This window comes from Mauremys reevesii, linkage group 3 (genome assembly GCF_016161935.1).
Source record: "Mauremys reevesii isolate NIE-2019 linkage group 3, ASM1616193v1, whole genome shotgun sequence".
Taxonomy (NCBI): Eukaryota; Metazoa; Chordata; order Testudines; family Geoemydidae; genus Mauremys; species Mauremys reevesii.
The window spans coordinates 82,095,801-82,121,636 of NC_052625.1; the positions used below are offsets into that span (position 1 = coordinate 82,095,801).

The 25,836-nt window shown below is 40.1% G+C and overlaps 1 protein-coding gene across 2 annotated transcripts in view; it reads right to left on the reverse strand.

Annotated features, from left to right (window-relative positions):
- Positions 1 to 4,303: 4,303 nt before the first annotated feature.
- ABCB10 (ATP binding cassette subfamily B member 10) overlaps positions 4,304 to 25,836 on the reverse strand; it is a 35,810-nt gene continuing 14,277 nt past the window's right edge. For both annotated transcript variants that reach the window (XM_039532792.1, XM_039532791.1), the window contains exons 4-13: positions 24,249 to 24,383; positions 20,569 to 20,715; positions 19,346 to 19,481; positions 18,288 to 18,383; positions 12,424 to 12,633; positions 11,581 to 11,660; positions 9,124 to 9,304; positions 8,819 to 8,862; positions 5,976 to 6,010; positions 4,304 to 5,129 (exon numbers count right to left, since the gene is read on the reverse strand). In XM_039532792.1, the coding sequence (XP_039388726.1) occupies positions 4,874 to 5,129; positions 5,976 to 6,010; positions 8,819 to 8,862; positions 9,124 to 9,304; positions 11,581 to 11,660; positions 12,424 to 12,633; positions 18,288 to 18,383; positions 19,346 to 19,481; positions 20,569 to 20,715; positions 24,249 to 24,383 (1,320 nt within the window). In that variant the 3' untranslated portion in view covers positions 4,304 to 4,873. The remainder of the gene's footprint in view (positions 5,130 to 5,975; positions 6,011 to 8,818; positions 8,863 to 9,123; positions 9,305 to 11,580; positions 11,661 to 12,423; positions 12,634 to 18,287; positions 18,384 to 19,345; positions 19,482 to 20,568; positions 20,716 to 24,248; positions 24,384 to 25,836) is intronic.

Below are 25,836 nucleotides of genomic sequence, written 5' to 3' on the forward strand. Positions count from 1 at the left end.
TAGGAGATACAAGCAGGCAGACTTGTGATCTGCAGAGTTAGTATACGACTTCAAGAACTGATATTGTGACAGCTGGTTCATATAAACCTAATTTATTTGAATACAAAGGTATCTTCGGGGACAATACAGAGGCTCAAACTAATGTGCCAAACTGACAGAACAGTGATGTTTTTCTTCAAAAAATAAGAAATGCAGCTTCTTGCATCACACAAAATACAAAAGACTATCCTTCACTTGTAGAGTAAATCAACTGGTGACCTGGCTCCTTTCTCCAATAATTTGTAGTCTCCATTTTAAGGTGCTGACAACTTTTTGTTGACTGGTTTAACACAGCCACTAAACTTTCGCAAGACAATTGAACAACTGTTACCCTAACCCCAGCAGTGTGGAAGTGGTGTGAAGGCAGTATTGTTTAAGCACTTTGTCAGGAATGATAATCTTTTGTATTGCACAAGTAGACTGCCAATATGCAGAATTTGAAGAGAATGAAGGAGGTTCTATGTATCAGACGATAAAAATATAGTTTGACAGCAGCAGTCAGCTACTTGAATTAAAGAATCTTCTCTATTTCAAACACATGCCAATAATTAACAATGATAATACTTTATTCAATATTTAAATATAGCTAATCAAAATAATTCTTGCAAGACAGTGATTTTATTTTCAGTGTCCTAGCTGCCTCAGGAAAGCATTCATACTATCTGAAATTAGAAACACAGTGAACGGGGCAGTCAATGCTAGCCTGTCACTGGAGCAGCAAGCACTCAACACTAAATACAATTATATTATACATTACAGAAAAGGTTTTTATTTTCTTTGGGTCAAATCCTGAGAGATGCTGAACCCCTGTTGAGTGCCTACAACTCCGAATGAAGAAAGTAGTTACTCATTCTCTCTGAGAATTTGGCTTTTGAAGTGGACAGGCTGGTCATCTTATTTAATGTGTACAACAATCCAAGAAATGTGTCAAGTACGGAATAATTAAATTGAAGGAGTAACTAAATGGGGATTCTTTTTTTTAAGTGTGATACCACAGGAAACAGCCATATTCCACTTTCAGAGTTTTGAACAAGATTTCCATTAAATTATATGGGAGTTCTATGTACTCTCATTGAGTACATCACCACTAATGTTCTAAATTTCAAGTCTTTGGAAGGAGAACTGTTTAATCATTCTTTGAAATGATTAAAGTTCTTGTCACATCATTATGAAGCAGTATGTCTTACCATGAGATGACAGATGCAATAACATTTTTATTTATAAATTTTAATTCAGGATACAAAAAAATTACTAAAAACAACTGAAGAGGGCAATGCTGGAAAATGCAATCAGTGAGTATAACAAACAAGTTCATTTTATATAGGGTGCTACAGTGCACTATTCAGATACTCCAACTAAGCGTGGCCCGTTTTCCTTCATAAGACCACACTGAATGAGCAGACTGGATGAAATAAAATTGTCTTTGGCAAAGCAAGTCTGTCAGTGTGCAATCAAGACACTATCAACAGTTTGCTGGGTTTAGCCTATACGGTCAACCACTGAAGGTTTCCTTAATGAACCAGAATGCAATACTGTGAGCGTTTTTAAAAACACACTGGTTTTCTTAGCAGAAAGATTAAATCTCCCTACAAAGCCTCCAAGCTGAAGAATTGTATTGTTGAAGCTTGGACTAGTAGGATTGCAGTGATATAAAACAAAACTCTGCAGAACGTCACTAGCTATGCTGTATTGGCCACATACAGTGTGCCACATCCACATACAGTACTCCCAGCATGCGCTGCAGGATCTGTGGATTGGGCACCTACCCACAATGAAAATGACAGCTCCCTGCAGCAGGTGCATGGTGGTTATGGTATATACACCTTCTCTTTTCAAACTGGCTAAATTTTTCAAAAAGGCTTAAGTGACTTAGGAGCCCAAATCCCAATGACTCTTAGGGCTTTTTTATAGGAACACTTAATTCGTGGCAAACTGGTGTGTAAATCTACCCATGTTAGCCTGCCACATACTAGGTGTCCATCTGGACCCTGCCGCCACACATTAAAAGTTCCGCAGTGCACTTAAATCTACTCCCATTTCAAAACAGTATAGGTGGTAAGAGTTTCATGGTGTGCTTTAATCTAGGCTGTTTTGAAATGGGAATAGATTAAAGCATGCTATGGAACTTTTACAGTGTGGCAGCAGGGTCCAGACACCTAGTGCACAGTTTATGAGCTCATTCTGCAGCTTACCTGAGGAATGATTATTCACATGAGTAATGGTTTTTAGGAACAAGCCCATCCTTTGAAAGGGTACATAGAGAGATAATGGGTAGGAAGTATTGAAGTTAAAGCATTTTCTGTCAGCATTTTTAGCCTGTGGTGGTTTTTAGAATTGTTTTTAATGTTTCACACAATGGCATATAGGGTTGCCAACTTTCTAATCGCACAAAACTAAACAACCTAAGCCCACCCCTTCCCCGAGGTCCCACCACCTGCATTCTACATTTCCCCTGCCTTGGTGGCTCGCTTTCCCCCACCCTCACTCACTTTCACTTTAACTGGGGTTGTGGGCTCCAAGATGGGGCCAAAAATGAGGGGCTCAGAAGGGGGCTCTGGGCTGGGGCAGGGGTGTGGGAGGGGATGAGGGCTCTGGCTGGGGGTGCGGGCTCTGAGGTGGGACTGAGGATGAGGGGTTTGGGGTGCAGGAGGGGGCTAGGGTGCAGGATGGGGTATGGGCTCTGGGATGAGGAGTTCAGGGTGTGGGAGGGGGCTCTGGGTTGGGGTGCAGGGGGCAGTGAGGGCTCCAGCTAGGGGGTGCAGGCTCTGGAATGGGACTGGGGATGAGGGGTTTGGAGTCAGGGGGGCTCAAGGCTGGGGCTCGGGGCAGGGGCTTACCTCAGGCGGCTCCCAGTCAGGGGTGCAGCAGGGCTAAGGCAGGCTCCCTGCCTGTCCAGGCACCGCGCTCCTAAGCGGGGGGGCCAGGAGGCTCCATGTGCTGCTGTTGCCTGCAGGCACCGTCCTCCCCCAGCTCCCACTGTCCGCAGTTCCTGGCCAATGGGAGTGCAGAGGCCAGTGCTTGGGGTGGGGGCAATGCACAGAGCCCCATGTCCCCCCCACCTAGGAGCCAGACCTGCTGGCCACTTCCGGGGTGCAGTGTGGTGCCAGGACAGGTAGGGACTAGCCTGCCTTAGCCCTGCAGAACCGCCAACCGGACTTTTAAAGGCCTCGTCAGCAGTGCTGACCGGAGCCACCAGGATCCCTTTTCGACTGGGCATTCCAATCAAAAACTGGATGCCTGGCAACCCTAATTATTGGCATAACTAAGGTAGAAAGTAAAATAGAGCTTTTCCTCCTAAAACAGGGACGTTTAATATTCATGCTGAAAAGTTCATTGTCTGGTACATTCCCCTCCTCCCCCAGCTGCCTGCTCTCTTTCTTATTTACCCCAAGCTGTTCCTGAAATGTATAACTGCAAGCAGCTGCAGTACACCATTCTCAAGCATACATTTTACTGAGGCCTTACCCTGTACTAGGAAATTCACCTGCTGCTTACAATTATTTTAACAATGCATAGGCTTACGTCAGCATAGACTGCTCTTAAGGTGAGTTGTAAAAGAATTTTTTTTTAAATTGGCTTTGGATTTTTGTTTATTTCTTCACAATGAATAAAAAAAGGTCTGTATTAGAAGGGGATGTGTGTGGTTTTGTTTTTTTTTAAACTTAAGTATCAGGAACATCAAATTTGGTCCTGCTTGGTTTTGCTGGTGCTCTCACACTTTTGTGTACTTCTCCTTAGTTGAAGGGACAAACAAGGCATCTTTTCACCCAAGCATTCAGGTAGTCATGGGAGTTAGGGAAGTGTTAAACACTGACTAAATATTCCCTCCCATCTCAGTTGCTCAACTTTCAGTCTTTTATTGTGATATTGTAATTTCACTAATTTTCTGGTTGCCACAGAGTCTTCATAGCTAAACAAGACTTGAATTTCTAACAGAGAATAGAAAAAAGTTGTAAATAAAGCTTTGAGCATGATTTATATACCCTTTACAAGGAGGCAAAAAAGTGCACAAGCCCACTGTTTGTTCCTTTAAAGGTCACCTTTAGAGTGTAATGAAAGTAAAGACCAGAAGAATACAGAAATGAGGAGATGCATGCAAATTTTAGAATTTTCTACTACAAGCTAATGTTTAGCAGCAATTCTGCTCCCTTTGCCCTAGCTGTAAAACCTGAAGCTCTCAAGAGTACTACTCCCCATCCAAGCTTCCAAATAATTTAAAATAACTTCTGTTTATAAATAATTATCTACAGTTACTGCAGATGGTGATTACACCCCTCAACTTCCAGTTTTATTTTGAAAGGGAAGAGAAAAAAGCAGCATGTGAAAAAGGAGACTGAAGAGTTTTTCTCCTGCCACTTCTGTCACACAATTCTGAACTTCAGTCTTTTAAAGTCAAAGTACAGTGACAAGCCCAGAAAACAAAAGGTCCCTGGTACGCAAGAGATGGTGGTGGTGAAGTTACCAGGTTCTGGATTTCTAATTTCCCTAAAATTAGGAACTTGCTTGAGAATAGAGTTCATTGCTATACAGTGAGTTAAAATAGAGAAAATGCCATACTGAATCAATTAAGTTACCACAAAGCAGAAGAATCTATACACTTTGAAAACAATTTCAGTGGTGTGGACATTTAAAAAGTTACAATAATTATTAAAAATCTCTGAATAAAAAGTTTAAACACATCTACATTTCAAAATGATATTTTGTACACTTTGGAAAAAATATAACATTTACTTTACATAACTAGAAACAAGTTATATTCTTTGTAGTTTGTAAATTTCTATTCCTTATACTTCCTTTCACATATTTTCTTTTAAAAATTCCTTTTCTCTGGATTTTACACATTTAATGCAAAAGTTTTACTATTCTGAAGAAAAGCTTGTTTCTTCATTAGTTTCCTGAAAAGTCCATTTGGATTTGCAAGAAGTTCCTCATGTTTTCCACATTCAATAATTCTGCCTTGGTCAAGAACTGCAACAGAATCAGCATTCTGAATGGTAGACAGACGATGAGCAATAATTAGGACTGTCCTCCCTTCCATAAGCCGATCTAGAGCTTCTTGCACTAGATACTCATTTTCAGCATCCAAAGCACTAATTCAGAAGAAAAGAAAAAATAAGTGTCATTATTCTCTAAAATCAATATAGCCTAGTTTACAGTAGGCTTCTTTCTCTAAGCTCTCCCATCACAGCCTTTCCAACAGGGTAATAATAGTGGAGTTGCTAGTGAAGACAAAGTGTTGGCAGCTGCCAGCATTTTAAGCACCAAGTCATGTAGACTCATTGTGAGCAGAATTAGTTGAATTAGTTGGTGCTTACAATACTGGCAGCTGGCTGGAGAGCTCTCTACACCAGGGGTGAAATCCTGACTCCACCAAAGTCAGTAAAGCTCCCACTGACTTCAGTGGGGCAAGGATTTCACACTAGAACTCTTACATCTGCTACCATTAACGAAGCTGAGCCAGTAGTAGCAATGGTGAGAAATTTTTAGTGAAAAAGTCTAGTGCAGACAATCCATCCTGAGTATGCAGATCACACACACGTACACCCCTGAAATTTAACACTGAATAACTTACAGTGGATGTGGTGTACTTCTACCTATCCACTCAGGACTTACAAACATTAATATTTTCATAAAGTGGAGATACAAAAATCTTTGAGATTGTGTAATGCTTTAGTATTAATGTAAATCACAAATATTTCATAGGAGTTACATTTTATTTGATAAGTAATAAGGTACTGTCTGTTGCACTTAATCTAGTAGCTTTCATCAGAGCATCTTTAAGTATTTTTCCATTCAGCTGATAGGGGGAAAAAAAAAAAGTTAAACGACTTGCCCAAGGCCACACACAGACAGGAACAGAACATAGATCTCCTGACTCCAAGTCTCCTGCTCTAATTATAGGACATTTGCTAGCTTTACTTTATTTTATTCCTTACCTTGTTGCTTCATCTAGAAGAAGAATTTTAGGATTCTGAAGAACAAAGTAAAATTATGATTAAAATCAAAGTTATACAAGACCTGAAGGATACAAATTCTATTTATTATAAAAATTCACAAACAGGACTAAAACTACAAGCAAGACTATTTGCTTCATCAGAAGACTTGAATACAACGTGAGACTCAATAGGTAATAAGTCTAGACGGTAAAAGGATAGAATATAAATAAAAATATCACATCTATCTTATTTTTTTCACCTACTACTGTTACTTTAACACCTAAAAATCACTATTACAAAGATCATAAATCTCATCTTTTCAGTTTGTTTACTTTGTGCATTTGGCAGCACTTAAGGGTTGATTTCACTGTTTCCCCTGATTTTAGAATCTTTCATGCGGGTCCATTTATCATTTGTTTATAATCAGTCTCAGTCCTGTTACACATGAAAACAACATTTAGCTTACACCTGGGACTTCCTGCGTGGCTGGAATGCACCAGGCCACTGAGAATATGTCTACACAGGAAAAAAAAAGTGGCCGGTCCACTTTGGTTGCAGGGCTGTTTCACTGCTGCATAGGCTACCAGGCTCGGGCTGGAGCCAGAGCTCTGGGACCCTGCCACCTCACAGGGTACTAGACCCCAGGCTCCAGCCAGAGGCCAGAAGTTTACACAGCAATGAAACATTCCCACAACCTGAAGCAGATGTTGTTTTTTCTTTGCTGTGTAGACATACCACTAGAGGCCAAGAACACACACTGGAAATGTAAAGAACCATAGTGTACGGTGGAATTGCCCACAGCATGTATTTCCAAGAACCATTCCAAAACCAGACTGAACAAGCAGAAGAGATTTAGTTAAACACAGAAGGAACAATGCAATTTGCATTTTAACACCACATTCTTCCTTCATCTCTCTTGGAGAGGGTTGGATGCAGCTCAACTTCCTAAAGCAACACAAGGCTTTAAGAGTAGGTCTATGCTGCAATTAAAAACCTCTGGCTGGCCCGTGCCTATGTGCAGCGCTCAATCTGCAGGACTGCATAATTGCAGTATAGATGTTCTGGCTTGGGCTGGAGCCCGGGCTCTAGAACCTTGCGAGGATCCCAGAACTCAGGCTTCACCCCAAATAGGAACATCTACATCACAACTAGACTGCTGCGCAGCCCCGGTCCAGCCACAGATGTCTAACTGCAATGCAGACATATCCTAGGAAACACAATTTGCAGTCATCTAAAATGCTAAAAACAAAGCGAACACCAAACAGACTATGTTAAGATGGAATCTTTCAGTGTGCATTACTAGGGGTAATGAGGATCCACTGGTGTTGAAATATATGAAAAGTAATTTATAGATTCTAGGCTTTAAAATAAAGGCCCCCTTCCTCTGGTCGACAATCACGAGAACTTACAGGCTGAAAAAAGATTATCTTCAGAAGATGGTCAACTCACCCCAAACCTCACTCTCCTTCATAAAAGGCATGGAGTTTCTATTCTTAATGACATCAAGGAGTTCCCCCAAAAGACATGGGAGAGCCATTGGTTTATATTCTACAGAAACTTCAACAAACCAAGCTTTTTATCCAAAGTGCCCTGCAAGCAATAATTAGCAACGCCATGAAAATGCATAAAATGACCTAAACAGGCCTTTTATCATCTCAGATGGCTAAAGTTCTGGTTTACTTTCCTATTCCTGGTACCAATTCAGTTTAATCAAATTAAAATGGCAGCAATGAGCATATTGCTGTATGAGGAGCAGAAGGAGTGTGGGAGAGAAGCAAAACCTCACTCGTAATTTGTCTTGTGTTCCTAAAGCTGAAGCTGTGGTTGGATTTTTGGAATCCAGGCTCAAAGATAGGAAAGTGGTGATGCAGTTAGCCCCAGGCAAGGGCAGTATTCAGCTCCTGTTATGGTAGGCAGTACCATTACTTTTCCCCAGTCAAACTCTGTTACAATTCCAGCTCTGACACTCAATTTCTAAGTGACCAGTGTGAAGTAGAAGACTACAGGCAAAGCAAATAAGTGACACTAAGTTTTTGGCTTGGTTAAATAAAATTAAGTGTTTAATTAATATAGTAAAAATCTGTACTGATTCCTCTAACTAACACCGCAGCGTGAAATAGGAACAGAGACAAATCTTTTGGCGACGACTAATTTTGCAAATGATCTTCCCATTATTAATTTCCACGCTGCCCCCACTGGAGGTCTGGGCATCTCCAGTGTTATTGCTCTGCATTCACCTTCCCCTAGAATTGTTCTCGGACATTCGCCTTCCTCTGCAGCATGGGGCACAGGTCACTTGCTGGAGGATTCCCTGCACCTTGAGGTCTTTAAGCCACAATTTGAGGACTTCAATAACTCAGACATAGCTTAGGGGTTTGCTACAGGAGTGGGTGGGTGAGATTTTGTGGCCTGCGTTGTGCAGGAGGTCAGACTAGATGATCATAATGGTCCCTTCTGACCTTAAGTCTATGAATCTATGAATCTGGCTGGAAACCAAGTTGCGCAAGGACATTGACACCATATTCAAAGTGGAAATCATCCTTGGTCTTGAGCAAGGCTTATTAAGTGAACCATCCCATCTTGGCCTACAGTCTTCCTTATAGAGTGGCTCTAGTCAGAGCCTAACCACAGGAAAAAGAATGCATCAGGCATAACAGAAATTAAAGGGCGTTAAACTTGAAATAAATATATTGCCTTAACCATATCTCTCTCTTCCAACTCCCTCATCAATATACAGAACTTTGAATATTTCAAAATATTTCTCCCCCCCAATGAGAGAGACTCATCCCCTCCTTTTCCTTCTTGAAATAATTAAATAAAGAATAGCTGTTTTTTAAGCTTACCTTGAGCAGCGCTCGAGCAATTGCAATTCGTTGTTTCTGCCCACCTAAGAAAAACGTTTTATTAGATTAAACTGAAAGGTAAAACAGAAGAGGTTCTGATTGTAACTAAAGATCTAAACTGACTGTAACTAGACATGAACTGATCTCTGCTAGTTACTGAAATGGATTTTATGTTGGGGGAAGAAGGGATTAAGTGCTTAGGACAACAGTACTCCAACAAAAGCTACTGACTGAAAAAGCAAGCTGGATAAAGCCTTTTTTTTGTTCTACTGTGGCAATATCTTTTTTTTAAGTCAGAGGTATACCTGAAAGGAGAACACCTTTTTCTCCAACTAAAGTGTGGAATCCTTCTGGAAAGTCTCTGATGAAACTGGCAGCATTAGCTATTTCAGCAACTTTCTGGATTTCTTCAACAGTTACCATAGAAGGGTCCTCGGCACCATAGGCAATATTTTCAGCAATAGAACAGGAGAACAGAATTGGTTCCTGATAAATGCAAAAACATAGTTCATATGGTATCTCTATAGTATATATGTTTTCTTAGTAAATCTCAAGTAAAATAAGTCCCTTTTAAAGCATCAAGTAGATGACAGAGTTTTAAGATTTATTGTACACTCTAATGTTTTCGGGTTAATGAATAATGTTCCAATTATTTTAACATTGAGGTCAGAGGTCAAAGGTAAGTCCAGATTATAAAATTTGAGGAAAACTTTTCAAATGACACTTTACATGACCACTGACTCCTAATATTCCAGAAGGAGTTCAAGGCTATCTGTTCATTCAGAAAACCCAAGTTTCTAGGATACCAGGTCATCTCTTATTAAGGCTACCTACATTGTATGCTTTGTGTACTGAAACAGCAAGAAAGTGTAAACACAGGCATAGGAAATAGAAGGCAAGTCAAATGATGTACAATGAGAAGGTATTCAGGACAAGATAAGACTGCTCTCTGTATGAAACAGAAAGGTTTCCTATTGTAACTTTTATTATTAACTCAAAACTGGACAAGGTGAGATTTTTAAAAATGAAGAAAAACTAAATGTTGACATGCCTACAAGGAAAAGAGATTCTTCCTACATGAAGGATATTCAGTGGTACTGTCTTGCAATACAGATGATGTTTTGGAATGTGAAGTACATTTGGATTAGAAAAATAACTGGGCTGTGATACCCCAGTTAGCTAGCCAGCCAGTCATGTTATGAAGACTTTCTGTAAAAAGCCTGTACTACTTTCAAACTGTTCGGGTGGCTCCTCTTTAAGGGATAATTGAATGTGTACTTTCTGCACCTTTAGCATGGTGGACAAGAGAAAAGTAAGCGCCAACAGTGTCATATTAGCATGCCTTCATAATGGAAATAATTGTGTAAGCGAGGAAGCAAAAGGATTAGCCAATAGAAGGTAAGTTTTCAAAGCAGCATGTAAGCACAGGATTGTGTAACTTTGATTAATATCAATGGGAGTCATGGAGCTAAGCAGTCATGCATATCTGCAGCATTAGCTTCTGGAGGTCCTTTCTTGACTATTTATTCATAAGAAAGTCCCTCGAAAATCAAGCAACTTATGTTCTCAGTTGTGAACTATGTCCTTTCCAGTCCTCTACACCAGTGTTTCTCAATGACCAGTCCGTGGATCAGCACTGGTCCCTGAAATCTCCCTGACATAGTTTAGGAAGGCAGCAAGCCGGTCCTTGGTATCAAAAAGGTTGAGAAACACTGCCCCACACAAGAGGTATTTTACCAGTGATTGCTATCTTTCAGGAGCTACTTACCTAACCTACACAATCAGACACTTGCAGACCACAGAACAAGCAGTTTGGGACTAATTGGGAATTTACCATTTTAGAATATAGTATAACATGACAGTGACTAATTAATACGTATGAGGGCAAGAGGTCTTGTTTTTTCCACAAAAAGAAAAACTCCAAGTGGCTTGTCTACACTACAGACCTTTATCAGTATAACTACATCACTCAAAGGTGTGAAAAAATCCACACCCCTGAATGAAATAGTTATGCCAACCTAACCTCCTGTGTAGACACCACTATGTCAGTGGGAGAGCTTCTCCCATCAACATAGCAACTGCCTCCCAGGAAGGTGGATTAACTACGCCGACAGGAGAGTTCTCACCCATCAGCATAGAGTAGGGTGAGCAACCTGCGGCCTGCATGCGGCCCATCAGGGTAATCTGATTTTGGGCTGAGAGACATTTTGCTGACGTTGACCGTCCACAGGCACGGCCCCCCGCAGCTCCCAGTGGCTGCGGTTCACCGTTCCCGGCCAATGGAAGCTACGGGAAGCAGCGGGCCACTGCCACTCCCCATTGTCCGGGAACGGCGATCCGCAGCCACTGGGAGCTGCGGGGGCCATGCCTGCGTGCGGTCAACATCAGCAAAATGTCTCACAGCCCAAAATCAGACTACCCTGATGGGCCTTATGCAGCCTGCGGGCTGCAGGTTGCCCACCACTGGCAGAGAGTGTCTTCATTAAAGCACCAGAGCTGCGCCATTGCAGCATTTTAAGCATAGAGTTGCCCGGAGTGTACAGCAAGCTGGGGTGTGAATCTACAAAATTTTAGTATGTGGTAGCAGGGTCCACATGACTAGTTAGTGCATGGCAAGTTAGTGTGCTGTAGAGTCTCACCCCAGTTTGCCGCACACTAAGTGTCCATGTAAACAAGTCTTTAACAGTACAAAATTAGAAAGTGAGACAGTAGTAACTGATTACAGATTTCTTCTTTCACGTAGAAATTCCCCTATTCCTTACCTGACTCACTGTTCCAATTTTAGTCCTGAACCAGAGTGGATTCAATTGACGGATATCAACGCCATCAACGGTGATAGTACCTTAATTTAAGAAACATTAAGTTATACAGGATATAAGATACTGACAAAAGGCAGAAAGCAGTGGAGGAAAATACTCAGTTTTCAGGTGTTCATAAGAGATGTGCTCTCTCTCAGTCCTACAAAGGTGGAGTACTTGATGGAGCAATTATTTATCCTGTCCCTTTTCAGGCACTCTACTGTGCTCATTTAAACATGCGAGGCAAGATCGCGCCTCAGTCTGTCAGGTGCAAGAAAGTAGAGATGTGGCGGGGGTGAAGCAGAAAAGTGTCCACAGAATCTCCTTGGGTGCAGGGGCCAGGTACAGTGGTTGTCCTTGCGCTTCTGAGTGCACGGGCTGACACAGGCTAGTACCGTTGGCAGTGCTAGTCTCTCGCCAGTGGGTGCAGAGGAAGCAAGGCAACTCTACACAGAGTTTTCCTTATTTAAACTGCTGGGGCCCATTCTTCCCCCTCTCTGAGGCAATGACTGGCAGGTTACTCCACAGATTGCCTTTTAATGTTATCACATCGGTTTTGCCCCATGTCGCAGTGACCATGACTACACAGAACAGCACAGGACTCTACAGAACTGCTGCATCAAGCACCCAGCAATTTGAGGCACACTCTCTCGTAAAGAGGAAAGTGTTGCTTCTGCTTAGCTTTCAGGCTGGGACCTCAACTCAGAACCCTTCCATTACACCCCCACTGGTTGTTCAGAAAAGTGTTTTCTTAGATGCAGAATATTAATGATTTCTAATGGCAGTTACAGTAACATATAAACGTACCTGAGATGGGATCATACAGCCTCAACAGAAGAGATACAATGGTTGATTTGCCTGAGCCACTTGGGCCAACCAATGCCATAACAGAGCCAGCCGGAATGGAAAGGCTGAAGTCTTGGAAAAGTGAAATTTCTGGACGTGTTGGATATGCAAAGTGGATCTCTTTGAATTCCAAAGCACCTTTGAACATGTCTTTGTTTAATACAATTCCATCTGAATGATGAAGAATTAAAATACAGAAGAAGCTGAATGACAATAAAAATATATCAACCTCCACAATGGCAGGTCAGCTTTCCATAAAACCTGCTGGCTACTACAGAGGCACCCAACATTTGCCAAACCACAGATCACATTATCAATTTACCAGGTGCTTGAGTGCTGCACCTGTTATGCAAAACTGTAGTGGATCCCCCACCATTTTTAACATGTAACACATGGAGACCGAACCTCCTAGCGTACAATATTGCACCTTTAACAATAAGAGTAGTTTAATCTCTATTGGCTATTCGATGCTTAGCTTCTCAGCCAAGCTGTCACCGGAACAAATCTGCTTCCAGATTGAATTCAAACAAGTCACTAACGGCCTTTTTCAGATTTTTAACATAAAAAAGAATGGTTGATGGAATTAACTGAAGTCCAAGGCAGAACAGACCAATCAATACAGTGTCCCTTAGCGACAGCTCAGTAAAAACTGAAAGTCTTCAGTTTGTGAAATACCAGAACAAGCTATTGTGAGTGAATGGTCAAAGAAAAAAATGTCACTTTTCTTTTTTTGAAACAGCATAAAGCTTGTAAATAACTAAGACTTAAAGGATCACAAGCAGTTCAGGCCCTGGTAAATCCTACAAAGTATGTATAGAGTACACCAACTTTGAAAAAAAAACAACAAAAAACCCATATGTTATGTGAGTTTACTGTCTGAGGATAGGAAATCAAGAGGGAGCCTGCAATAGGTGCAGTGAAAGTAATTTAGTACATTTGGGCCCTACCAAATTCACATCCATGAAAAACGCATCATGGACCGTGAAATCTGGTCTCCCTCTGTTAAATTTGTTTTTTTATGTGCTCTTAGCCTATATTATACAGATTTCTTGGAGAGACCAGCATTTCTCAAGTTGGGGGTCCTGACCCAAAAGTGAGTTGCAGGGGGAGTTGCAAGGTTATTTTAGAGGAATTGGGGTATTTCCACCCTTACTTCTGTGCTGCTGCCTTCAGAGCTGGGCAGCTGGAGAGCAGCAGCTGCTGACCGAGGGCCCAGCTCTGAAGGCAGCAGTGCAGAAGTAGGGGTGGCAGTAGCATACCATGCCATCCTTACTTCTGGACTGCTGCTGGCGGTGACTCTGCCTTCAGAGCTGGGCTCCTGGCCAGCAGCCGCCGCTCTCCGGCCATCCAACTTTGAAGGCAGCGTCGCAACCAGCAGCAGCGCAGAAGTAAGGATAGCAGTACCACAACCCCTCCTACAATAAACGTGCGGTCTCCCCCACAATTCCTTTTTGGGTCAGGACCCCTACAATTACAACACCATGAAATTTCAGATTTAAATATCTAAAATAATGAAATTTACAATTTTTAAAATCCCATGACTGTGAAATTGATCAAAATGGACTGTGAATTTGGTAAGGCCCTAGTTATAGGATTGCACAGTCATAGGATATTAAAAATTGTAAATTTCATGAATTCAGATATTCAAATCTGAACTTTCATGGTGTTGCAACTGTAGGGGTCCTGACCCAAAAAGGAATTGTCGGGGGGTCGCAAGGCTATTGTAGAGGGGGTTGTGGTACTGCTACCCTTACTTCTGCACTGCTGCTGGTTGCGATGCTGTTTTCAAAGCTAGATGGCCGGAGAGTGGAGGCCACTGGCTGGGAGTCCAGCTCTGACAGCAGAGCCGCCGCCAGAAGCAGCGCAGAAGTAAGGATGGCATGGTATGCTACGGCCACTCCTACTTCTGCGCTGCTGCCTTCAGAGCTGGGCCCTCAGTCAGCAGCTGCCCCTCTCCAGCTGCCAAGCCCAGAAGGCAGAACTGAAGTAAGACTGGCAATACCACGACCCCCCTTAAATAACCTTGCGACTCCCCTGAAACTCACTTTTTGGTCAGTACCCCCAGTTTGAGAAACGCTGGTCTTCCCCATGAAATCTGTATAGCGTAGACTAAAAGCACATAAAAGACCAGATTTCATGAAGGGAGACCAGATTTCATGATCCGTGACACATTTTTCATGGATGTGAATTTGGTAGGGCCCTACCTACGACCGTAAAATTGACCAAAATGGACCATGAATTTAGTAAAGCCCTAGGTATAACAGATAATCATATTATGCAAAGGATAATTTAGTGCAATCAGGGTATTAATTTATTCACTTTATTAAACTGGTAAGCAGGTAGATAGACAATAGGCATGGGTGAGTATAGTAATAAGTGATCATCTGTAGCAAGTTTAACTATATTTGTAATGCTTCTTTGTTTCACTTTCCATTCCCCTCAGATTTCCTCCTCTTTCCCAGTCTCTTATCTTCATTTAGTTCAACTGTAGTTGCTCTGTCAATAGCTGCTGCATGTGGATTCAAACTGCTTCTCCAACATTAAACCATGGAGGTACTAATGTTAAGTTGTGTGATAAATGTGTAAATTCATTAAGTGTTCATTTAAAGATGCATTTGCTCAATAGCAATTTAACAACACTAAGTTATTTAGTACAATTGTTACTGTATCAGTGAACTCTCTTTTTGAGTCCGGTTATTCTGGAATGCCTGCCATAAACTGCACTGAAATGCTTCAACAGTACAGGAAGTCTGATGCAGCAAGTCCTTTCTTTATATTTCCCCATATATTAATGTAAAAAATATCAAAGCTATACACAATTTTATTTTTCCTCTTTGGATTCTGGAGACACGTAGAAAAACAGTCTAACTAGGATACTGAGATATTGTCAGGAAAAAAATTGGAGTAAATGAAGGTCAGAACCATGCAGAAGAGTGAGCAGATGTTTTGTTTGAGTGTGGGCAACAAAGCTGTTTTGCCTTTACTGTATGCTTAGTTCTGAAATCACCTCCATATTTACTCCTTGAGGCAGAGACCTATAGTCTTCTCTACGAATTTGTTTCATGCTGAAAGGAAATTAAAAACCTCTAGCTATCTTAATTTAGAAAAGTTACCTCCAGTTTGTAATACGCTGAAGTCTAAGACTGCTGGAGGAGGTTACATTAGCTAATTGTTAGTTACCTGTGAGACTAAAGATTTTCTGCTCCAAATTTTAACCCCTGCTCATCAGATTTAATACTCATTTCCACTTATATAAAAGAGCGTTTACATCTTCAAAAGCATCATTCAGACCAATTTTCATAACACTCCTTTCAAATACGGAAGAGTCATCCCCATTTTACAGATTAGGAAACAGATGCAAAGAGGTTAAAGGTGACATAGTGAATTAGCATCAGAGCCAGGATTAGAACTCTTAGCTCTTCTAGCCAAAGAAGCAGAAACAGAACAATTGATACAAAACTAAAAACATACAATAAGATGAAAAACCTATTCCTTATAGCCAGAGCTCACTCAAAACACTTCTACTTGGTCTGCTGCCATATTCTCCCCTCCCACTCTGATAGCTACATTTGTAATCAAGAATTTCTGAGGACAATATAAATCTTGAGAACAAAACTAGAGTGTTTTTCTTACATGTCACTTGAACTCCAAGATAAAAATACTGCTTTATGATGTTTGTTATCTACATACATGGTGCCAAAAGTAATACATGATTTTTGTTCAGTGGGATCTAACTGATCAAGTCCAAATAACAGTTTCTGTCTTTATGATAACCTCACTGAACTAATTAAATGCAGATTAGGAATTAAGTACACATTGATCAGAGGTGTTTATCCAAAAATTCTTCAATGGGTTCAACCACTGAATGACCCTTGCTGGCTTCACACTGGTGATAATGACTAAAGAAAGCAGCAATACATTTCAGGTGCTGCTGGCAACAAGCCTTTATTACAACATCAAGGAACAAATGTCACTCAGATTTATAGATGGATTTTGCACATCTAACTTTTTTGAGAGCTTTTTTTTAAAACAACTGTATCACTCAGATTTATAAAGAGAAAAATATAACACCCATAGAAGAAAACTTAGATAGTAAACTAAACATGTGAAAACTATATTCATTTATATACTTGTTATATCCACATCATTAGGTTATTAAATCTGTGTAATATTTAACAGCATAAATCAATGAGCTACTCTTAACCTGATCAATGTGAACATTTGTCTGTAGTAAGTTAGAGATTTGCCTCATTAAGAGAGAAGCATTTGTACCATTTGGAGTCCTTTCTTCACCCTTCTAGTCCCTTATCTATTCAGCAATTAAAGACAGTAATGTGTTATCTTCTTTAGCACAAATACTGAACATTAAGGAGTGCAATCCTGACCAAAACCCCCTTCTCTTCCTCCATCCTCATACTGTAAAGATGGCCTAATATGAAAGACATCAACATTAGAGTAATATGCTGATGAGTAATACATTTTGTGTCTAAAGAATTAGAACCAGGCCAGGTAATAAACTCATTAGGGCACCCTGAATGAAGAACTGTTGAATTCAAATTCTGTGTTTATAATTTCTATGAAAAATCTCTTTAATCAATAAAATATTGTTGCAAAGAATGTAGATGTGATGCTGGCAGACTGAGTGCCAGCTCATGCTAAGGACCCTGGGCCTCAACGAAACACTGGCAAATCCATAAGCTGGAACCAGTCTGGCTAAACTGGCATGTTAGTATTCTTAAAATAGGTATTAGGTTTATGAAACTGTATTTAGACTTTATGAAATGCTTGTAAGTTGCTGCATGCAGTCAACTCACTTATATATGTATCCCATGTTACAAGGTAATATTTAAGTGTATGCTCTCAAACTGTAAACCCCCACACTCAGGAGAAAAACATTTCCAAGTGTGAAATACTAGTTTACCACAGGAGGTGTTATCTCCTGCCCAACCAAAGGCAGCCCATAGATATCAGACAAATGTCGTGGAACATCAGAGGACAAAATAAAACTTTGTTGATTGCTCCCCCCATACCCATGAAGAGGAGACATGCATGGGAACTCTAGGGTAAGAGAACAGAAATTCCTGACAGGAAGAAACTGCATCTCTGTGCTTCTTGGACTTGGAGAGGGCAAGATTTCTAAGCATGAGCAAGGGATCCCCAGTGCTTAGCCTAGGTTAACCCTAGAGGATTTATAGCATTTGCATATTACAGCAGCTTCTATTATCTTTTGGAGCCTAAGACTATAACTAATTTGTGTGTGTATGTTTACTTGCTTTAACCTTGTAAATAACTCTCACTTTTTCAAAGTTAATAAATCTTTAGTTAATGAATTATAGGATTGGCTACAAGCATAGTCTTTGGTGTAGGATCTAAAGTGCAATTGATCTGAGGTAAGTGACTGGTCCTTTAGGGCTGGGAGCTACCTGAATATTATTGTGATTTTTGGTGTAAGGGACCATCTATCACAACAGCAAGATTACTTGGGTGGCAAGATAGTTCAGAGTACCCAAGGAGGCTGAGACACTCCATGGTGAGGCTGTTGTTGTGCAGAGCTCACACTAGATACTTGGTTGGTGAAGTGTAAATACAGAACTCACAACCAAATCGAGGTGCGTGCCCTGCTTCTGTCTGCCGTTAGGTTGATACTTTTGCTGAGCCACTCCAGATAACTTGACAGTAGCCAAGGAAGATTTCTATTGAATCTAGCTTCTTTATGAGAATTTTCAAGATGGTGTTAATTTTAAGTAATACCAACCTGTTGTCTCTGACCGGTTATCAGGCATTTGACAACACTAATGCAAAATGGTAAAGAAACAGGAACCCACCATTAAATGGAAGCTCTGGCTTTCTTTCAATAAGTTCCCACAGACGTCCTCCAGCTCCTAATCCTTTCATAAGCTCAGAATAGAAAGAGCTCAAACCTAAAACAAACAACAACATTATGCATCGCCCAAGAACATAGAAGACATCATATTAGGAAAAAAAAACACGTTTTTTAACATCCATGAGTATCATAGAAAACATGGAGATGGGCTTAGTAAAGAGGCCCAGTGAAAAATAAAAGTGTATAAGTAGACCTCACTGCCCTTCCAGAAACACTGAGCCAATGTCTGTTTTCAAACTAACAAGGCACAATAATGTATCAGAAGCAACAGACTCACTTTAAAAACTCCTCTTCCAAGTAGTTGACAAGCTAGCTGTTTGAAATACCTTATCTTCATTTTTGCCTGTGTGCAGTAGTGATGATTGTTCCCTAAAGAGGAGCAGTTAGTCTCTGGGTCAGCAGATTACAGTTTCTGATCTTCACTGACAGGGGAAGAAGAGCAAAGCAGGAAAGAGAAGAGATGTCCTTTTCTGCCTTTGCACTAGAAGGCAATCCCCTACAATAGTCTTCTGCTGGCACTTAAAGATCCAATGCAGCTTTAGACAATTATCCGTGTGGAATTACAGCTAATTCCTACATGCCTTCCTTTGTAAAATAATTTCTTTGAACAGAGACCAAGACATTTTATTCCAAATAAAACCTTAATATTTGTTTAAATTATAAACACCATCATAGGCTACAGAAAGATCATCATCAAGAAAAGTTAGCATTATAAACCAGACACTGAAGAAATGCACCTTGAAAAATTTAACCATTGCATTCTCTTGGGAAAGCTTTAAACTAACTATATGGTCTTAATGAGTCAAAAGCCATTAATACTGATTGACTCATACTCACTGGAAAAATACTTATGAATCTTCTCAGAAAGACCATTCTCAGCTGAAGACATTCAAAGAATTACAAACACACTTGAGGTTTTTGTTTTGTTTTTAAAACCAATGTTTTCCCTTACATCAAAAAAATTCCTTTATCCTATGTTTTACATTGTGTATTTCATACCTCCAATGCTAACTCCAACCCAGAATGCATACATCAAGAAGGAAGAGAGTTCACCAACAGTCATGTGGGCACTACCCATCAGTAATCCTCCTTTGTACAGAACCAAAAGGACAATCATGTTCCCAGAAAGCCCAGTCTGGGAAAGAAAAAAAAAGCGACAGTGAAGAAAAACTGGATCTTCCCTTATAAATTCAATTTCATCTTCTAAAATGCTCTAAGTTAAGGCTTTTGGGGGTTTAAAAAAAAAAGAATATTCTCCATAGTAAGTGGACTTTAGTGTAATCTTAAGATTCTATAGGATTAAATTTTGCTCATGTTTAGTTTCCTAACTTGGTTTCTTAGAATGTAAATAATCAGTCTGGTGAGCCAGACGCCAGGTAAAATGCTACTGTGCAGGGGTTTGGAATGCAGGCACTTGAAGACCAGTCTTTCACTTTCCAGGCTGGAAAGGACAACTTTGCATCATTCCCAACTGATCTCTTCCCCCACCCAGGAACAGCTGTGATGGGCTCTAGAAGAAATTGTGCCCCACCTCCAACAATTATTAGATACAAAATGGCCTAACCATGGTGAACCTCAAAATAAAAATCATACAATGGGACAATTCAATCCTGTGGAACACCACCTTTTGCAGATAAAACTCGTGGCACAGGGCCCATGGCAGCAGAAAGTCTATCCAGAGGGACTTTGTTAGGACACAAGCACCTATATCTCTACTGGGAGGCACAATGACCAATGTTAGCCTTGGAATTGGCCCATGGCTAGGATAACCCTAAGACGAGCTAATTCACCCACCCAATTCTGGCAGGACACCTATGGAACCCCAATCCACAATTTAGAACTGTGGTACCCTAAGCAAAACGCTGAAGGAGGGTGGGAGCATATGCATTACCTGTCCTATCCAAAGGTGAATCTCCTGTGAGACAGTGGTCTCTGCTGGTGCAGGGAGGTGTAAACTACAAATGTGAATTAAGCCTCATGACTTTGCAAATGCAGTAGAATTTGGTATTCAGCTCCCTACTTAACCAAATGATATGAAGAGGAAAAGAACTGAACAAACTATTTCTTCTCATACCTTTATAGGAATCCAATTTAAAGTAAATTGGGTGGGTGGGTGGGTGTGTGTAAAACTTTGAAAGCACACTTGTGTGTATTTAAAAGAATCACAGGTTTCCAGGACTTGATCATATTCTGTGGATTCTTCGCTACCATAATATACTTACTGCACCAAAGAAGCCTGCCCGAGCTAATGCCTCTCTTTTAGCTAATTGCAGCACGTAATCAACTTTGCTTGTATACTTCTCCATTTCAGTCATCTCCTGCCCAAAAGCTCGAACAGTTCTTATGTTTCCGATACGTTCTTCAGCTAACTATATTAAAGCAAAAAAACAAAAAACACATACAGATACTCATGGTAGGCTCACATTCTGGAATGCCTGAAAGTAAAATCAGTACAACTATCCTAGTCTCTCAATACCACTGAAAATTTTGCCCTTCCTTCACTTCTGTTTTTTAATTCTATTAAGCTGGAAACAGTAACTATGTCAAGGTAGTTTGAAAAAAGAGTTTCAAAACTGGTTGAGCTTGAGTAGTAGTATGAAAGGATTGTGCCAAGTGATTAGAAAAAGGAGTTCTAAACATCTTAATTTAGAGAAAACAAGCCACCCAAGAAAGGAGTGAACATTAAAAAGGATTATTTATCATTATTTGTAATTGTGACAACAATGAGGATGTTAGAAATTAAAAGGACCTGTCATAAGGGTAAAAAGTCTACAAGCAGCATGGAGACTACTTAAAAACACACCATTTAATAGATGTTCAGAATAAATGTATGCCCCAAATTAAAAAAAGACAGCAGAAGGACCAAAAGAATGCCACCATGGCTAAACCACAGCATAAGGGAGGCCATTAGGGGTAAAAAGACATCCTTTAAAATTTGGAAGTCAAATCCTAATGAGGAAAATAAGGAGCACAAACTCCGTCAAGTAAAAGTGTAAGGCAGACCAAAAAAGAATTTGAGAAGCAACTTGCTAAAGGTAAAAAAAAAAAAAAAAAAAAAAATTACTATTAGTTTTTGGAAGTGTATCAGAAGAAGAAACCCTTCTAAAAAGGCAGCAGAGCCACTATATGACAAAGATGTTAAAAGAGCACTCCAGGAAGACAACCATGACAGAAAAGCTAAATGAATTCTTTGCATCAGTCTTTGCTGCAGAGGAGGGGAGGGGGGGAGAAGAGAACCCCACATCAGTACTATTCTTTTTGGATGACAAACCTGAAGTACTGTCCCAAATTGACGTTTCAACTGCAATATCAATTTTTCAAAAAGGCTCCAGAAGTGATCCTGGCAATTATAGGCCAATGAACCTTCAGTACCAGTCCAACTGGTAGAAACTGTACTAACAAACAGAACCAGACACACGGATAAACACAGTTTGTTGGGGAAGAGTCAACATGGCTCTTCTAGAGGGAAGTCATGCCTCACCAATCTATTAAGAATTATTTGAGGCTGTCAACAAGCATGTGGATAAGGGTGATCCAGTAGATATAGTGTACCTGGATTTTCAGAAAGCCTTTGACAAGGCCCCTCTCCACAGGCTCATAAGGAAACTAAGTAGCCATAGGATAAGAGAGAAGGTCCTCTCATAGATCAGTAACTGATTAAAGGATAAGAAACAGAGTATAGGAATAAATGGTCAGTTTTCACAATGGGAAGAGGTGAACAATGGGGTCCCCCAATGATCCATACTGGGACCTGTGCTGTTCAATATATTCATTAATGATATGGAGAAGGGGTGAATAGTTAAGCGGCAAAGTTTGCAGACAACACAAAATTACTCAAGATAATTAAGTTCAAAGTAGACTGCAATGAATTATAAAGGAATCTCACAAAACTGGGGACTGATCATCAAAATGGAGGATGAAATTCAACATTGATAAGTGCAATGCAATGTAGACTGGAAAAAATAATTCCACATACACAAAAAATGATGGAGTCTAAATTAGCTATTACCACGCAAGAAAGATCTTGAGTCACCATGGATATTTCTCTGAAAACTTCCACTCAATGTCCAGTTCTGGTTGCCCCATCTGAAAAAGGATATAGTGGAACTGGAAAATGTTCAGAGAAGGACAAGAAAGATGATCACGGGTATAGACTGGCTTCCATACAAGGAAAAACTAAGAAGATTAGGACTGTTCATCTTAGAAAAGAGGACAAAGGGGGTTATGACAGAGGTCTATAAAATCACGAATGGTGTGGAAATAAATTAATGGAGAAGTGACATTTACCCTTTCACATAATACAAAAAACAGGGCTCACCCAATTAAATTAACAGGCAATAGATTTAATACAAACAAGAAGAAGCCCTTTTCCCATACGATGCACAACCAACCTGTGGAACTCATTGCCTGGAATGTTTTGATGACCAAAAGTATAACTGGATTCAAAAAAGAAATGGATAAGTTCATGGAGGATAGGTCGATCAATGGCCATTAGCCAAGATGGTCTGGAATGCAACCCCATGCCTGGGGTAACCCTAAACCTCTGACTACTGGAAGCAAAAGACAGGCATGGATCACTCCAGAATCACCCTGTTCTGTACGCTCCCCCTGCAACTATGGTATGGGCCACTGCTGGAGACAGAAAACTGGGCAAGATGGACCATGGTCTGACCCAGTATTGCAGTTCTTATGTTCTTATGACTTGAAGAAAAAACAAAACAAATACTCTGATACATACTATATTAAATAGAAAAGGCTGAATTCGTTGCTTGCATAACGCCATTCATTTCAATGGAGTTGCTTTAGGTATGAATTTAGCCCGACTAGTCTTAATTCCAATTAAGTGGGTAAATTTCACTTCAAATGAACAAATATGTTAGTTCTAGAAGTATCCAAATGCAATCAGACTGCTTACTAATGGACACCAACATGATCTTATGCCAGAACAATGCTCCGGCATGAGAGGTAAGGCAGGATTTGGGAGCAGCATATCTACAAGAACAAAAGCACTGGAAAACGGTACAATTTTACCTCCTTTTCAAAGCATAGGAGGCAAATCTCCAACCTGTTTTCAAAGAGATCAGCTTCTTTTGGATGAGAGAGATGAACAAAAGGCTAATCTTTCTTCTGCACAGGTCAATTTGCCAAGGAGTCTATAACTATGACATTCCAGGGCTTACACAGATGAAGGCTGTGGATATTTCAGCTAGATCTTGTCCCCAGCATTGCTATTAAAGGAGATCACTACCATCTTCTCAGTAATTTTATTTTACAATATATAAATATAAATGCCCCAGCACAGATAACAAAACCCCTTCCACAAAATGTCCCTTCAGTAATGAGGTCCTTCCAACTTGCATCTTAACCCTTCGCCAATTGTCTATGAGAAAAAGATTAACTTTGCAGCATGCCCTTAAGGTTAACAAATCTGGGCTCAGGTGGCTCCAAGGGGGAGTGTGTGGTCAGTTCCAAGATCAAGGCCACTCACAAAGAATGACTTACTGGCTGCTACCTCTTATACTAAGAAGCTCAGCTGGAGCAACTCTAGTAATCTCAAATGCAATACTATGGCCCAAGGAGAGACGTAGTCCCACATACAGCCAGGTCCCAAACCATATAAGATTTCATACGTCAACATTTCTCCCCCTCATACTGAGAAAGCACCCAATTCCCTTAACCTCTCCTCAGCAGAATTCCTAAATCTTGTATGATCTTAGATACTCCATGCTACATCATAGATAAAGCATTTTTTTTTTTTTTTTAAATGAATGTTAGTACTGAGATACAGGTCTGACTCAGCGCAATGAAAGGTATTCTTATCCTCAGCACCTCGGCAACTCTACAATATTTATTTAACTTAATTTTAGCTAACATGATCTCTCAAGTTTCTTAACAAGATTACCTGTGTTGCTTCTGCAAGGGAATCCTGGGTCATTCTAGTAAGTTTTCGCAGATATCTTCCATAAATCAAACCTATGATAGCCAGAGGGGGCACAACACTCAGAACAAATGCAGCAAGTTTTGGAGAAACAAAAACCTAGAAGAAGTAAGTGTCCGGGGGTTAATATTTTGGCATACAAATAAAGAAGTCTTGCTAAAATACACTAGTACATAGACTTAATGCAGTGTGGTTGCTTTCAACAGACATTTGTAAAATTAGCGTGATCACAAATTCTTCCCTTTGTCTTCTACTTCTTACAGACAAAACGCCCATTCCTCTATTGCATTTGGGGGATGTTAGCTACTGGTCAGAACAAGGGACTGCAAGTCAAGGGGTCTGGATTCAATTTTTGACTCTGCCACTTCTTTGCTGTATGGGCTTGGCCAAGTCACTTAACCGGTCTGTAAAATGACAATGCTATTTAGCTCCCTTTCGAGTGTGTTAAAAAGCCTAATTTTTTTCATATTTGTAAAAGGCTTCATCTTTTTTAACAGAAGGTGTTAGAGAAATGCAAAGTATCACCATCAACAATGAAATACTGAAGAGAAAGTTTGGCGTAAGGGCATGTAGAGAACAGATATATTGCATGGTATTTTAGTGGGGTTGAGGAATGGAAGAGATCACCAATATTCTTTACCATCTAGCAGTACCAGCAAAGGTAATTCCTATTTACTTTTTTTGTGCGTCAGAAGAATGGATTTAGTTAATTATACTATAAGGTCATCACCCACAATTAACAAGCAGCAGCAAAGCATCTATGCAAAAGTACCCGAATACTATAAGAAGGCTTTTTTTTTTAAAGTGTTAATTTTATTATTGCATGTTATTTCAGTTGGTTGTTTTCCTTCTGGTGTCCTGGATAAAAAATTTTCAGATACATTTAAAAAATGATCCTACAGATGTATTATTAATATGACAGACGGTAAGGCACTTTTACAATAGCCTTTCCACCCCAGGTAATTTTTTTTCCTGTCAACCTAGTAGGACCATACCATACCAGCAATTTTTAAGCAGAACTCCTCATGGGAATTAATGAGAAGTTATTCTTAGACAATCTATATTGTGGTTATGGGCCTGCCCTTATCCATTTACTTTAACAGAGGACTGAAAGTAATATATCTTATCAGAGATAAAATTTTAAGACTTAAATAATGCTTTACGTTTTTAGAGAGTAGAAACTCTTGCCAACTTTTGCTGGCACTGCCAAACTAGAAAGCCTTTCTTTTTATTAAGTGACTTTTTCCTGTCGGTCTTTCCTCAGAAGACACCAGAAAACCACCATGCTTATCATTTAAAAGGATTGCCACCAAGTTGCCAATTCTCTGAGATAAGATAGCATAACAAAGTTCAGTCTAGATAAACAACAGAGGGAGGAGAGGGAAGTGTCCGTTTTTTATGTACTAAAAATTAGGTAACTGACCCACCACCAGAAAGTGTTTTGCTTGCTGTGCAGCAGTAACACTGAAACCCTTTATTGATATTCTACCCACGCAAGCCATTGCCTCAGTCTATTATCCATTGCAAAATTCTTATCAGTAATTTGATATTT